General features: G+C 41.6%; 1 protein-coding gene across 1 annotated transcript in view; it reads right to left on the bottom strand.

Annotated features, from left to right (window-relative positions):
* The window catches only part of DNAH7 (dynein axonemal heavy chain 7), a 707,015-nt gene that overhangs the window by 364,279 nt on the left and 327,239 nt on the right, over nucleotides 1-15,497 (bottom strand). The window contains exons 26-27 of the mRNA XM_033944671.1: nucleotides 10,824-11,072; nucleotides 7,604-7,753 (exon numbers count right to left, since the gene is read on the bottom strand). Coding sequence (XP_033800562.1) covers nucleotides 7,604-7,753; nucleotides 10,824-11,072 — 399 coding nt within the window. The remainder of the gene's footprint in view (nucleotides 1-7,603; nucleotides 7,754-10,823; nucleotides 11,073-15,497) is intronic.

Here is a 15,497-nt window from a genome sequence, read left to right as displayed (position 1 = left end):
GCGAGCTGACAAGACAGGGAGGAGGAATGTGTTGTCCACAGAAATAGAGAATGGGGGAAGGTGAATTGGGTTTAGGTAGAAAGATGAGGAGCTCGGTTTTGCCACATTCAGTTTTAGAAGGCGGTGAATCATCTAGGCGGCAATGTCAGACAGGCAGGCTGAGACTCAGGTCTGGATTCCTGTCGAGGTGTGAAGAGATAAATCTGGGAGTCATCAGCATAGAAGTGATACTGAAAACTATGAAAGGAGAAATAGATATTTTTACGCCAGCTGTGTGTGGCAGGAATATTCATTTTAAAATCAAAAGCATCTAAAACAACAACAGTACATAAACATTAATATTCTGAATTGTCAACATACTCGTTTATGTAGTGGAAAGGAAACATTTATGTTAGCCAATTTTAAAACATAGGAGGGAGTTCTATAAATGGTACTCAAAATTCAGCACCAGAAAAAAATCAGCTTTAAGCGCAATTCTATAACGAGCACATGCCCTTTATAGAATCATGGTTAGCACCGATTCCTGTGCTAACCAACAGGCGTAAGTCTGGTGCCTTAACTCTAAGCACCAGACTTACGCCTGCTGAAACCTGGTGTAAATGCTGGTGCCCAAGTTCAGCATACTTAGCTGGTATTCTTTAACTATGAATGCAACTTTTTAGAATGCCCCTGGTATGCCCATGCTTCCTTTTGAGATATGTGCTATGGGAGTTAGGTGGCCTGCCTAATAAAATAGCACACAACCAGATGCATGCACAGATTCTAATGAGTGCCAGTTAACATTAATAATTGATTGTTGAGCCCAATTGTTGATGGTTAAAAACTTGTTAGCCAATTAATTTGAGTGCACATTTGAGCAGCGTGCCCAAATTTGGGCTTCTAAATTTTGGTACCATACGTATATACAATCTGTAAATCTGGGTACCAGATTATATATATGGTACCCATATTTAGAAGCCCAAATTTGGGCACGCTGCTCAAATGTACACACAAATTAATTGGCTAAAGTTCTTAATCATCAATATTGGGTACCAACAATCTATTATTAATGTTAATTGGCACTTATTAGAATCTGTGCATGCATCTAGTTGCATGCTATTTTGTAAGGCAAGACACCTAACATCTGTCTTATAAAATTTGGGCTTGTAAATTTGGGTACCATATATACAATCTCTCTCTCTTCCCATAGCTGGCTCAAAGTGCCGGGAGGGTGGCAACACATGATATACCAACTGCAGTGGTCGTGTGGCTAAGTGCTATAGGTTGAGAAAAGACCTGGTGATCTACTCCATAAAACCTTCACCATGAAACTCTATGGATCAGAATCAATATGCTTCAAATATAGTGCTTGACAGTGGGCCCCCCAGGCTGGACAGCATCATTCAAGTGAGTAGGGAAAAACAAAGGTGGACCCGAAGTAATTAGGAGAAGTATGATGCGAGAGGGGGAAATCCGTAAGGGGGCCCAATTGCTGATGTAGTCCATGATGAAAAGGGCCATCTGAGCTGCACAGAACAATATACCATTGGAATATGGAACATAAGAGGGATGAGCATTGGAAAGCTGGACATTATAAAGAAGGAAATGGAAAGAACGAGCGTAGACCTAGTGGGAGTCAGTGAACTGCACTGTACTGGATCTGGGAACTTCAGCTCAGACAACTACATCATTTATTACTTAAGCAATGAGACAGAAAGGAGAAAGGTAATTACTATCATGGCTAAGAAAAGGATTGCAAGGAGCGTTCAGAGCCCCCAGTACATCAATGATAGGGTCATGTTCGTCCACATCAGAGGGAAACCACTGAATGTGACCATCATCCAAGTCTATGCTCCAACAGCAGACACATCAGAGCAGGACATTGAGGACTTCTATGCCAAGGTCCAAAATGCACTTGATAGAACCCCAAGAAACAACATCAACTACATTATAGGTGACTTCAATGCCAAAGCTAGAGAAAGAGAGGATGCAGGAGTGGTCAGCAGGCATGGCCTAGGGGAGAAGAATGAAGCTGGTGACCACCTTGTATAGTTCTGCCAAGAGAACAAGCTTAGAATTACCTATCCAAAGCAACACCTCTACATCTGGAAATCACCAAATGGGCAGTATCACAACCAAATTGACTACATCATCTACCAGCAAAAATGGAAGGGATCAATTTTCTCTGCAAAAACTACCAGGCACAGACTGGATCTGATCACCAACTCTTTGTAGCCAAAGTCAGGGTCAGACTATGCAAGATCAAGCATCCAGATATGCAGAGGAAGGTTGATGTCAATGAGATCCCTGTGCAAAATGCAATTAAAGTGAGTAACAGGTTCAACCTGTTCAGGCAGGAAGGAGGGGTCCCAGACGAATTGTGGGCAGAGATCAAAGGAATCGTCACGGAAACTGCTCAAAAGCATATGCCATACAAGAAGCCAGTATGTGGTAGAAACTGGTTAACTGCAACTACCCTCCAAATCACTAATAAGAGGAGAGAGGCAAAGGCTAAGGTTGAATGAGGTGAGGCGACTCAATGCTGATTTCCAAAGAGCAGTCAGGAAAGACAAGAATAATCTCCTGAATGCTCAATGCATGAACAATGAAGAAGCCTATAAGAAGGGCCACACCAGGGAATTATTCGCCATGGTGAAACAAATGAAAAAGCCTTTCTCAGCATGGCAATCAACTATCAAAGACTGTGATGGGAATGAAATTAATGACCATCAGGACATTAAGCAGAGCTATAAAGAATGCATACAGGAATTATGCATCAGCATCAGCACTGACTACCCTGAAGAGCTTGGGGGTCAAGAGTAAGCAAAACCAGACCTATTGGAAAGTGAAGTGGATTGGGCACTGAGGCAGCTGCCAAACTACAGAGCACCTGGCATTGATGGAATCCCTGCAGAGCTGCTCAAACCAGTCCAAGAGCACACTGACATCACTATGCCAGAAGATCTGGAGAACCTGCACATGGCCAAAGGCCTGGAAAAAATCAGTTTTTATCCTACTGCTGATGAAAGGGACTGTACTAACTATAGAACAATTGCCCTGAACCCCAATGCCAGCAATGCACTTCTAAAGATCATCCATAGGCACTTGGACAAAATCCTTGATCGAGAACTTCCTGATGCAAACTTGAGGTGAATCATAGAAAAGGTGAGGGAGTACCAGAAGAAGCTTTACCTGTACTATACCAAGGCTTTTGACTATGTAGAGCATGACACTCTTTGGAAAGCACTGAGTGAGGTAGGAGCGCCAGTGTACCTGATCAGGTTAATCAGATTGCTCTACTAAAATCAAAAAGCTACAGTGTGAACCAGGTATGGAGATACTGAATAGTTCAAGATCAAAAAGGGTACAAGACAAGGATGCATCTTGTCTCCTTTTCTTTTCAACCTCTATGCAGAAGTAATCATGAGGAAGCTGGACTTAGATGATTTGAGCGTTGGGGTGAAAATAGGCAGAAGAACCATCAGCAACCTGAGATACACAGATGATAATACCCTGCTGGTAAGGACCTGAAGAAGTTGATCCTGAAGCTGAAAGAAGACAGGGAGAAGATGGGATTTTACCTGAACATCAAGAAGACCAAAATCATGACTACCGCCAACAAGAAAGTCCACATAAAAATCAATAATGAAGAAATAGAAGTGTTTGACAGCTTCATTTTCCTTGGGTCCGTCATTGATCAAAGTGGCAGTTCGACAGCAGAGATCAAGCATCAATTAGTACTAGAGCATGCAGCCATAGTGGGCATGGACCAAATATGGAAATGCAAGGACGTCTCAGTCACTATCAAAGACATAAGAACATATGAACATAAGAAACGCCCTCACCGGATCAGACTGAGGTCCATCTTGTCCGATGATCCGCACACGCAGAGGCCCATTTAGGTACTCCTTTTTGGAGACCCGGATTTACAGTATCCCTCAATCTGATATGCAAGAAGGTGTGTGTCCAACTTTCTCTTGAATCCCAGTACAGTAGTCTCCTCCACAACTTCCTCCGGGAGCGCATTCCAAGCACCCACCACGTGCTGTGTGAAACAGAATTTCCCGACGTTTGTCCTAAACCTGCTGCAACTCAGTTTCAGGCTATGACCTCTTGTCCGTGTCATCTCTGAATATTTCAGCAATGCTGCCTCTTGGTCTATTTTATCAAATCCTTTTAATATTTTAAAAGTCTTTATCAAATCCCCTCTCAGTCTTCTCTTCTCAAGGGTAAACAGTCCCAGCCTCCTGAGTCGATCTTGGTAGGTCAAATGTTCCATTCCTTTGATAAGTTTCGTGGCTCGCCTCTGCACTTTCTCCAGCAGAGTTATATCCTTTTTAAGGTATGGAGACCAGTGTTGGACACAGTACTCCAAGTGCGGTCTGACCATTGTTCTATAAAGTGGCATTATGACATCTTCCGATCTACTCATAATCCCCTTCTTAATTATGCCCAACATCCTGCTCGCTTTCTTCGCCGCCGCCGCACATTGTGCCAATGGTTTTAGGGTACTGTCAATCAGAACCCCCAAGTCCCTTTCCTGTTCGCATTTTGCTAATTTCACCCCCAACATCCTGTACTCATGTTCCTTGTTTTTCTTTCCTAAATGCATCACCTTGCATTTGTTTATGTTAAAGTTCATTTGCCACTTTATTGCCCACGTTTCCAGCTGGTTCAGATCTTTCTGAAGGTCCTCGCAGTCCCTTAGAGAGCCAACCGCCCGACATAGTTTTGTATCATCTGCAAACTTTATTATATTGCATGTTATTTCCTCTTCCAGGTCGTTTATAAAAATATTGAACAAGATAGGCCCAAGAACCGAGCCCTGGGGCACGCCGCTAGTCACTTACTCCCAGTCCGAGAACTTCCCATTTATGCTAACCCTTTGCCTTCTGTTTTCAAGCCATTTGCCGATCCATCTGTGTACTTCTCCTCCTATTCCATGGCTTATTAATTTCTTCATAAGCCTTGCATGAGGGACTTTGTCAAACGCTTTCTGAAAGTCCAAGTAAATTATATCCACTGGTTCTCCATTATCTATCTGTTTGTTTACTTTCTCAAAGAATTGTAGTAAATTTGTCAAACATGATTTCCCTTTCCTGTAGCCGTGTTGACTAGCCCTTATTAGATTGTGGTCCTCCAAGTGTTATACAATGTTCTCTTTAATTATTGTTTCAATTATCTTCCCTGGAACCGATGTGAGGCTCACAGGTCGGTAGTTTCCTGGATCCCCTCTTGAGCCTTTTTTGAAAATTGGGATAACATTTGCTATCCTCCAGTCTTCTGGTATTTGCCCTGTTCTAATTGACATGTTAGCTACGGTTTGTAATAGTTCGCCAATTTCCTCCTTAAGTTCCTTTAATACTCTCAGGTGAATTCCATCTGGTCCAGGGGATTTGTCGCTTTTTAGTTTGGCAATCTGAAAGTAAATCATGTCCAACGTCACATTCACTGTTGTTAGGCTTTCCTCTGTGCCCCCGTTGAATACCTTCCCTGTGTATGGCATTATTGAAGTGTCCTCATTTGTGAAGACTGATCACTGCCATTGTGTTCCCAATCATGACATATGGGTGCGAGACATCGACACTCACGAAAGAAGAAGAAAAATTGACACCTTCAAGCTGTGGTGTTGGAGAAGACTTCTACAAATCCCATGGACAGCTAGGATCACCAACAAAGATGTTCTTGATCATATAAACCCAAAGTTGTCCATGGAAAGTAAGATTACCAGACAGAAACTAGCCTATTTTGGACATGTGATGAGGGTGAATTCACTAGAAAAGGAGGTGCTACTCAGAATTGTCAATGGTAAAAGGAAGCAGGGGAGACCAAAGGCCGTTGGTTGGATTATTTATTTATTTTAAAAAATGTATATTGTGATATGCAGGCTATGCCAGCTAGGGTTGATCCTAGCCCTAAGCCAATGGCTAGAACATCTGACCCTCTGTCTCAACAGTTTAAACCCCAGGGTGATTCTTTCCCTGACATTTTTTCCAATTCCAGCAGAGGGAGCAGAGGAGTAGAATTCCAGGCTTCCCCTCCCCCTTTCCTGCCCAAGGCTTCCAACCGGAAATGTGTTCCAGCTGGGGAGGTTGGGCGGGGCTGTAAACTCCTGAACCTAAAGTCTGAACAGGTAATTAGGGAGAGGGAGGGTTGGAGAGGGAGAAACCAGTCCCATGAACAGTTCCCCCTGGCTAGCTCAGGACCAGGAGCTCTGCAGGACCCTGAATGGCCTGAAGGCATGGAGCTTGGAGAAGCCGAGGCGGTGCTGTCTCCCAGTTGCTCTGAGGATCCCCAAGCTATGGAATTGGGAGTGGAACCAGTCCTGGAAGGACAACCTATGGACATAACTGTTTCCAAAGCAGTTCCCTGCCTACCTGACTCAGAGGTACAGCTATTTCAATGAACTTTGGGATACTGAATTGTTTTGGAACTTTCTGGCTTTTTGATTGTTTGTTTTGCCAGTGTGGTGGGGAATTTTGCCCCACGTTTGAGGTGGGATTGAGGGCTCTTTAATGTGGCATATATCAGCACGTGGAGCACACCACCTGGCCAGCCTTACTACCGGCTGACATAGAGCAGTGCTGGGACACTGCTCCTTTTTTTGGACAAATTTTGTGTTCTGAAAAAACCAAGAAGACTGTTTGTATTTTCCTGCGTAGTGCAGCCAAGTACTTTAAAGTTAGGACTCCAGAGTACAGAGTCTTTCCTTTGCCTTTCTTTTGGAGCTGTTTGGATTTATGATTTTGGCAATATGTGACTAAGAACATTATGCTGTTTTCTTTCTTGTTTGGAAAAGCTCCTTGATTTATTTGAAGGATTCGGGACCAAGGGTATTGGCCCCTTCCTATGGTGGAATTGAATAAATCCAGTCCGGATTTTCGCCTTGACTCCTCTGGTTTTTGTGTTGGTGAAAATCCTGAACCACTAAGTGTATATCCTGACATTCCTTGTGTATCCTACCTTAGGTCACAAAGGCATAATTATCGTCCCTGCCTCCTGGGGCCCCTTGCCCTAAGGGTGCGGACGACAATATACAGCCTAAAGTCTAGGCAGTTTGCAAAACAACATACAAAATAAATAATAACAATACAACATATACTCAGACTCTCCTACATTATCAAGAATGAACATCAAGCAATTGAAAGAAGTCGTGGAAACAGGAAAGCATGGCGAGGACTGGCCTACAGAATATCCAAGGGTTGGACATGACTGAATGGATAGGAGTAGTTGTATATACAATTTGGGGGATAAAGTGCATAAGTTGTCACAGAGTTCCACATCCCTTGCTAGTTTTGCATTCAAGAGTGATAGCAACCACTGGGGGAACAAGGAGGCAAATTCTTTTAATACCTCCAGTACTGCAAAACATTAGGACCTTTCTGATATCTAGATGTCACAGATGTTTATTTTTGGCCTACCCTAATCATACCCAGAACACACTTAGATTATTCCCCCATGCTATATACATGTTTTTCAATTTTAGATGTGTATGGCTCAGCTTTGTAAAATTGGGATTTATACACTTTTGCACATCTAAAAGATGAACATTTTAAAAAAATAAGCATCTTAATGAACTAGATCTGATTTTTCTATTTCATGTGATGTATTTCAGAATACTTACCGTAGAAGAAGCAAATGCTCTGAAACTGACTGCTAAGATACCATCTGACCACTCATGTGACACTTGATCAAACTGTCCATATAGCTGTCCCATGGTTATAGATTTCGGATTTAGTACAGTAATCTGAACCTTGTTTTCTTCAAGCAGACCCTTAATATAAAAACAAATATATGTAGCATATCTATCATGTTTTAATCTGTATTTCTCTGATTGATTTCAATTTTAAAACTGTAGAGGTATGTTTTTTAATTAATTTAATATAATCGAATATTAAATTTTTATTCTGCTTGTTTCATATTCATAGTGGATTACAAAAAAAATAGAAGCATTACATAGGAATTTAAAATAAACAATCACAAAACATAGAACAAATCTATAACTATTACCCTCAATAAAATTTTCTTGCAACAATAATCCAATTTTATAATCAATCTATAGCAGTAACGTGCAATAACATACACAACTACTGTACTCATAGATAACCTAAGGCCAATTATTACTTAAAATAGTTTTGAAACAAAAAAAATTCCCAGCTGGAAAAATACCACATATTTCTGTACTCTTCCAATTACCTCAGGGAAACAACTTCATTTAATAGCTGCCTGAAATAAAAATAAATTGTCCTTTTTTATATATATATGTTTTGTTCTCATAACTTGGTAAGTTCACAAAAATGCAATAAACTAATACAATATTGAAACTCTACCATCCATAAGCTAGAGTATAATATTGTATCATTTTAAAAATCATACATAATAATTTAAACATAAACTTGGCTTGAACAGGCAACACCTCTGTCATACATTTTGTTTTCTCTTGTAACAGATGATAAAATAGATTTGAAGGGCCTAAGATATGATCTAAATTTAGTTGAAACCGGGCTAATTTCCATAAACAAATTAGGTTTCCATGGTTTAGTCTGCCAAATGACATCAGGAATGACCTACTGTTGTCTTTAAAGAATAACTTCCGGGGTCCTATGTCTTTCCCATTTGCTAAGGCTATGTGTGCCATGGCCAGAAACAGGAAGTTGCATCAGAAGAGGAGACCAATAGAGGGAAGACCTGGAAGCAGGCCTAAGGGGATCCTATTAGAGTGCCATTAAGGTAGAGATACTGCGGTGGGGTGGAGAGAAAAAGGAAGACCAGATGCCAGACCTGGGAATGATAAATCACTTAAAAAAATTTTTTTTTTTTTTTTGCCATGGGAGCTAAGCTTTTTACCCTTCCATGGGGCAGTACAAAGTTTTACTCCCACATCTGCAGTAAAAGTACTAATTTTTTTTTTAACCAAATGTTTTTTAACCAAATGTTCCCATCTTCCTGTCATTCTCTAGGCGGTACTATGCACTAGCTGTCATGACTGCCACTAGCACAGCTGTAATTACTAACATCTCAAGAACAGGTGGTTATTGTAGTAGCGCTACCAGCAGCTCAGTAGCACAAAGTGCTGTCAGGATATATGTTGAAGCATACTTCTTCCCCTCCTGCATACTTCTTCCCCTTCCCTTCCTTCAAAAACCCAGGCATGAAAATATACGGTACTGTTAATAATTATCTGCATATATTTATGTGGTTGCCACATTGTTGACTATTACCCTCAATATGTCAATGCAGAATTCTAGTCTTATTATCAGAGAACTGATGCTGTAACTTATAGTCTAATTTTTCTTACAAAATGTATAGACTATGTTATTGCTGAATAATATGGCCTATGTTATAGAAATGCAAACAATTTTATTATTGTTTTGGAGTACAAATGAAAAAGATTGTGTTGAATATTTATACCCTATTTATCCCTCCCCTCAGTCTGGATTTTGCTGATATTGTCCCTGGCTACCTCAAAGTACTCTGTAGGAACTATGTTTCAGTTTCTTTGTCTGTCAAGCCTTTCTGCTGAAGCTGCAAATAACTGTAATGTCAAGTTGTCATGATAGACTTTTAAGGAAGTGGAGAGAATGTGAAATGGTGACCTAACAGTGAAAGCAGTTTCAAAACACATCAGTCTATGGAATCAATCAATCCTTATGATGTTAGCTGTACATACTAAAGAGACAATGTACCCAACAATAATATTACCGTATATACTCAAATATAAGTCAATCCTTCCATTTTTCCTCCAAAAAAGAAGACAAATTGTTGACTCGAATATAAGATGGGGGCTTAATATTCAAGTGCCCTGCCAGGATCTGTACCCAGCCCCCCTCCCTGTTGGGCTCTGCAACCAGCCCCCTTCCCTCCCTGCCTAGCTCTGCACCTAGCCCCCCTCACACCCTGTAGGCTCTACACCCTGTCCCCCTCCCTCCCTAACTGCCCTGTACCCATGTCTCTCCCTCCCGATGCCTTACATGCCTCCATCGGACCTGCTGCAGGACCCGGTGGTCCACTGGTGAGCCGGGGTATGAGGGATCCCCTGTCTCCCATCCCAGCCGAATCAATCCCACACCCCCATGCACCCCCCGACTCCTCAGCAGCCTCGCGGTGAGAGGACAGGAGTAATTCCTTTTGCTTCCTGTGCCTGCCAAAATTGACAACCACACCTCCCTCCCACCTCCCCCACGTACCTTTTGGGTCTCTGGTAGCCACCCATTGCATGGAGTAGGAGCGATCTTCTTGCCCTCCTACTCTGTTCAAGGCTGTTGGCTAATTGGCTGCTGTGAGTTCTCATGCCTCCTGCTCCATTCAAGGCTGCTGGCTGATTGGCTGCTGCAAGTTCTCAACTTGCGAGAACTCACAGCAGCCAATCAGCCAGCAACCTCGAATGGAGCAAGAGGGCAGGAAGATCACTCCTGGTCCATGCAACAGCTGGTTACCAGGGACCCAAAAGGTACATGGGGGAGTTGAGAGGGAGGCGTGGTTGTCAATTTCGACAGGCACAGAAAGCAGAAGGGATTCCTCCTATCCCATCCATTGCGAGGCCGCCAAGGAGTCAGGGGGTGCACAGGGGAGGTGGAGCATTTTGGATTCGGCTGGGATGGGAGGATTTCTCACCGCTGGACCACTGGGTCTTGCAGCAGGCCCTGTGGAGACCTGTATTAGGTCCGGGAGGAGGGTGGGTAGGCGATGGCATGAATATAAGCCGAGACCCCCATTTTTGGGGCATTTTTTTGGTTCAAAAATCAGCTTATATTCAAATATATATGGTAATATTTCTAGTAGATGCTTTTACTGAAAATGTTTAGTAAAGTTTTGTATTCTTAGTAAAATTTTGAAAATTATACCTTTTCACAAATGTCACATAAAGATGCTGCCAAAACTCGATATGCTGATGTCTTTCCACCAAAAGGTTCTCCAACAATCATAAAACCATGACGTACAATCATCATTTCATAGATCTGTAAAATTTTCTCAGTAAAGAATTCTGACATTTGCAAATTCATTCGATCACAGTTCTCTTTGATTGCCTCCATGAAAATAGTATAATCTGGTTTGGGTAGCTTTATTCCAGGAAACAAATCTGAAGTAATACCCTGGAAAAATATTAAATTACATTTATTATACTGCTACAAAAATACTCTCAAAGCTGAGTATATTTAAACATTCTGCATAACAGTAAAAAAAGCTGGTAAAGAAAATTTCAATACATTTGTCAAATAGGCCACACATAACAATGTATAAGAAGCAAAGGATGGTTGATACTAATCATGTTTATGTTTATTAAATTTTATATACTGCCTTATCATAATATCCATCAAAGTAGTTCACAATTAGTAGGCAAGCATTAGAGATTTTTAAGTAAACATGTTTACCCCCAAAAACACTTTTCGGCTCATAATCAAAAACCAAATATGTCTAAAAACCAGCCTAAACTGGTACTTGGACGATCTAAAAAACAAGTCGTCCAAGTGCCAATTATCGAAATGGGTTTTAGACGCATCTAAAAACAGCTTAGGAGGGTATGGTAAGGATTTCTTTTATGTTAATAGAGTATAATGATAAGTTTTTCAAGTGTTTAACTAAGTGTTGTTTCTTATGATTCTTGTACACTTGATGAAAGGTTAAAATGAATAAAGAAAAATAGTGTTGGGAGGGAGGGTGGGTTATGGGTTTATATATATATATATACAATTGTTATTGTCTTGATGGATTTATCAAGTGTTGTTTCTGAGACTATGTATGGTTTTTCTTGTTCACTTGTTGAATGATTAAAAAGGAATAAAGAATTTAAAAAAATAAAAACAGCTTAGGCCTTTTCAGTGCTGCTGTATGCCCAGAGCTGAAAGGGGTGTTTCAGGAGGAGTGGCGAGGGCGGGACGTGAGCTGATTTAGACTTAGTCGTATTGCAAGTACAGTAAAACCTTGGTGTGCAAGCATAATTAGTTCCAGAAGCATGCTTGTAATCCAAAGCACTCATATATCAAAGCAAATTTCACCATAGGAAATAATGGAAACTCAGACGATTCGTTCTACAACCCAAAAACTTTAATACAAAATATTATACGTACTTGTATTGCAAGATCTTGCTCATTTAGAACAGTCACTACATTCCCACAGCGAGAGGGAAGAACCATGGGCTCAGTTGTGATGATGTGACGCATGTATATTGTATGTACTCATATTGCAAGACTTTGCTTGTTTAGAACAGTCACTACACTTTTGCAGTATCAGAGAAAGAAGAACCATCAGCTCAGTTATGATTTGTGTATACTGTATGTACTTGTATTGTAAGACATTGCTTGTATATCAAGTTAAAATTTAATCAAATGTTTTGCTTGTCTTGCAAAACACTTGCAAACCAAGTTACTTGCAATCCAAGGTTTTACTGTATAACCGAAAGTTTAACCAGACTGCCTAGACAGAGCTTATACGCTGTGACTTAGGCCATCTAAAAACAGGTCTAAGTGGCAAAAAGGTAATCAAAGTGACCAGATAACCACTGCAGGGAAAAATTGCAGACCCCCATACACTCCCCCCAGTGATCACTGATACACACACACACCCCCCACACACAGCCATAAAAATCGGAATAAAAAATACATATCTGCATCCAGAACACCAGCACCTGGAATAGGAAAGTCTTGTAGAGCTGCACAGAGGTGGCTTTAGTAGTCTGGGGGGTGGACTAGTGAACCATAGAGAGGAGGACCCAGGCCCATAAGCCACTCTAACCACTGCATTCATGGTGAAATATTAGCACACATCCCCCCAACCCTATTGTACTGCCATATAGGTGGCACCTGCAGCCATAAGGGCTATTGGGGTGGTAGACAGGTGGATCTAGTAGATTTTGGGGGTGTTTTGGGGGGCTCACCATGATCTATAAGGGAGTTGTGGTGAGATGTTTATGTGGCACCCTTTTTGGAAAGTTCACAGCAGTACCCTGTAAGATGCCTCACTACTCTGGTGCCATGTCTGACCCCCACCCATGTCCAAAAGGTCTTGTTCTAGGCGTTTTTTGAGATGGATGATTTTTTGAACGAGAATGGGGTATAACGATAGACTACTTAGCAGTCTGGATGATCAAACAGCTGGTAGTACAAGTAGACAATTTAAAAAAAAAAAAAAATTTGGATGTATTTTTCGAAAATGAACTTTAGACACTGCCGACATTAGGCGACTAGCGACTTAGGCCCAAAACGGACTCAGACGTGTTTTTTTGATTATGCCCCTCCACAAATTTACTAATGTGAGCTACCATGTTAGCACATGCTAATATCATTAATGCAAGTTTGTAAACAGGTCTACTTGCCTAAAATGAGACCTATAAAAACAATATTATGTTAATGGGTGTTAGTGTGTACTTAAAACAATAGCACACTAAAAAAATGTAACTCATGATTATTCAACCTCCCCTATAGGGCAAGTTAATATGTATTCTTTCACAGAATACCTTTATGTTTGTTTCTATGTGATTCTTGATATGCTGCCTTTCTGTAGAACAATCAAAATAGCTTACATATTACATACAGGTACAGAAAAACAAAAGAACTGCCTGACTGTGCCAGAGCAAGGAGCCATCTGGCCAAGAATCTTATTTCCAACTGTGATCAGTTCAAGTTACAAGTGCCTGGCAGAGTCCCAAAAAGTAGCAAGAATCCACGCTATTTAATCCTGGGGACATGTGGCTTTCCCCAGGTCAGCCTTAATAACAGTTTATGGACTTTTTCTCCAGGAATTTATCCAAACATTTTAAAACCCAGCAACATTAACTGTTTTTACCACTTGCTATTATAGTTAGTTCAAAAGCTTAATTATAAGCATAAGCAATCTTTGACTCAACTGTTCGGGGAGGCTAAGATAAGGTGGGGTTAGGATGGGGTGGAATGGAGCATGATGGTACAAGTGAAAATCCTTAGAGTGGAGAAGTACTAATACTTGTAATTTCTATAGAGCTACTAGACGTACACAGCGCTGTAAATTAAAATAGTCAAGAAATCTACAAATCAAATAGACAAACAGACAAATAGGACAAGTAGGAGATTAGGGAGCTTCTTAGGCATGGGTACTTTACAAGCAAGTAGGGGTTAGGAGTTAAAAGCAACATTGAAAATGTGGACTTTTAGGCCCAGATTCTCTATAGGACACCGGTCCCGGGCATCCTATACAGAATCAGGCCTACACCCGCAATTGTCAGGAGGGCCATTGGGGGGGGGGGGGGTCAGCAGGAGGGGATGGGCACCCTCCTGCCGCGATTGCTGGGGGGAGGGGAGACATGTGGCCATAGCTGCAGCCACTATACTAATCACGGCAGTGCGATCCTTACCGCGATTAGGTACAGCGACTGCGTCTACTTACCATGTAGGCCAGCATTTTGCTAGCCTACATTGTAAGTATCTCCCGTTCTGCTAGGGAGACGCGTAGGGCCACTTAGGTTCGCTTAAGGCTACCACCTAGCCTTAGGCAAGCTTAGGCGGGCTTGTGGGCCTCTCTAGGCTCCCTGGAGGCGCCTTCAATATAGGCGGCCTGCCTGGAGAGCATTTTTTTTTTAGAAAAAGTGTCTCCCGATTGGCTGATTAGACAGCTGTAGGACGCCTACAGCTGCCTACAATCGGAAGCACTTTACAGAATCAGGGCCTTAGCCTGAATTGTAATACTGCTAGGTACAGAGATTGACGTAATGACTCAGGCAGTCTGTTCCAGGCATACAGTGAAGCAAGAAAGAAGGAACATAGTCTGAAGTTGGCAGTAGAAGAGAAGGGTATAGATAAAAGAAACTTGCCCAATGAATGGAGTTCCTAGGGAGGAGTATAGGGAGAGGTAAAAGAGGAGAGATTTTGAGGAGCTGCAGAGTGAATGTATTTGTAAGTCAATAAGAGGAGTTTGAACTGTATGCAGAAATGGATAGGGAGCCACTGAAGTGACTTGAGGAGACAGGTGATGTGAGCATAGCAACTCTGGCAAAATATGTCATGCAGCAGAATTTTGAACGGATTGAAGTGGAGAAAGATGGTTATGTGAAAGACCTGTGAGAAGCAAGTTGCAATAGTCTAGATGAGAGGTGATAAGGATGTGGATAAGGGTTTTTAAAGTGTGCTCAGGAAGGAAAAGTCAAATTTTGGTGATATTATAGAAAAAAAAACTACAGGTTTTGGCAGTCTGTTGGATTTGTGCAGAGAAAAGAAAGAGAGAAGTCAAAGATGACCCTGAGATTGTGAGCTGACAAGAGAAGGGAAATGAGACTGAGTTAGAGAGTGGGGGAGAGGAGAGGTAGGTTTAAGTGGAAGGAGAAATAGCTCAGTCTTGCCAATGTTCATTTTTAAGTGGAAGTGGGACATCCAGGCAGTAATGTTGGACAGGCAGGCTGAGACTCGGACCTGGATTCCTGAAGACACTTCTGGTTTAGAGAGGTAGATCTGGGTGTTGTCAATATAGAGGTGATAGTGAAAACCATGAGCACCAAGAAAATGAGTATAGATGGAGAAAAGAAGAGGACCCAGGACACAGCATTGGGGTAC

This window comes from Geotrypetes seraphini, chromosome 5 (assembly GCF_902459505.1).
Source record: "Geotrypetes seraphini chromosome 5, aGeoSer1.1, whole genome shotgun sequence".
NCBI lineage: Eukaryota > Metazoa > Chordata > Amphibia > Gymnophiona > Dermophiidae > Geotrypetes > Geotrypetes seraphini.
The sequence above is the reverse complement of the archived record's forward strand: the minus strand, read 5'-3'. Positions and strand labels throughout refer to the sequence as shown.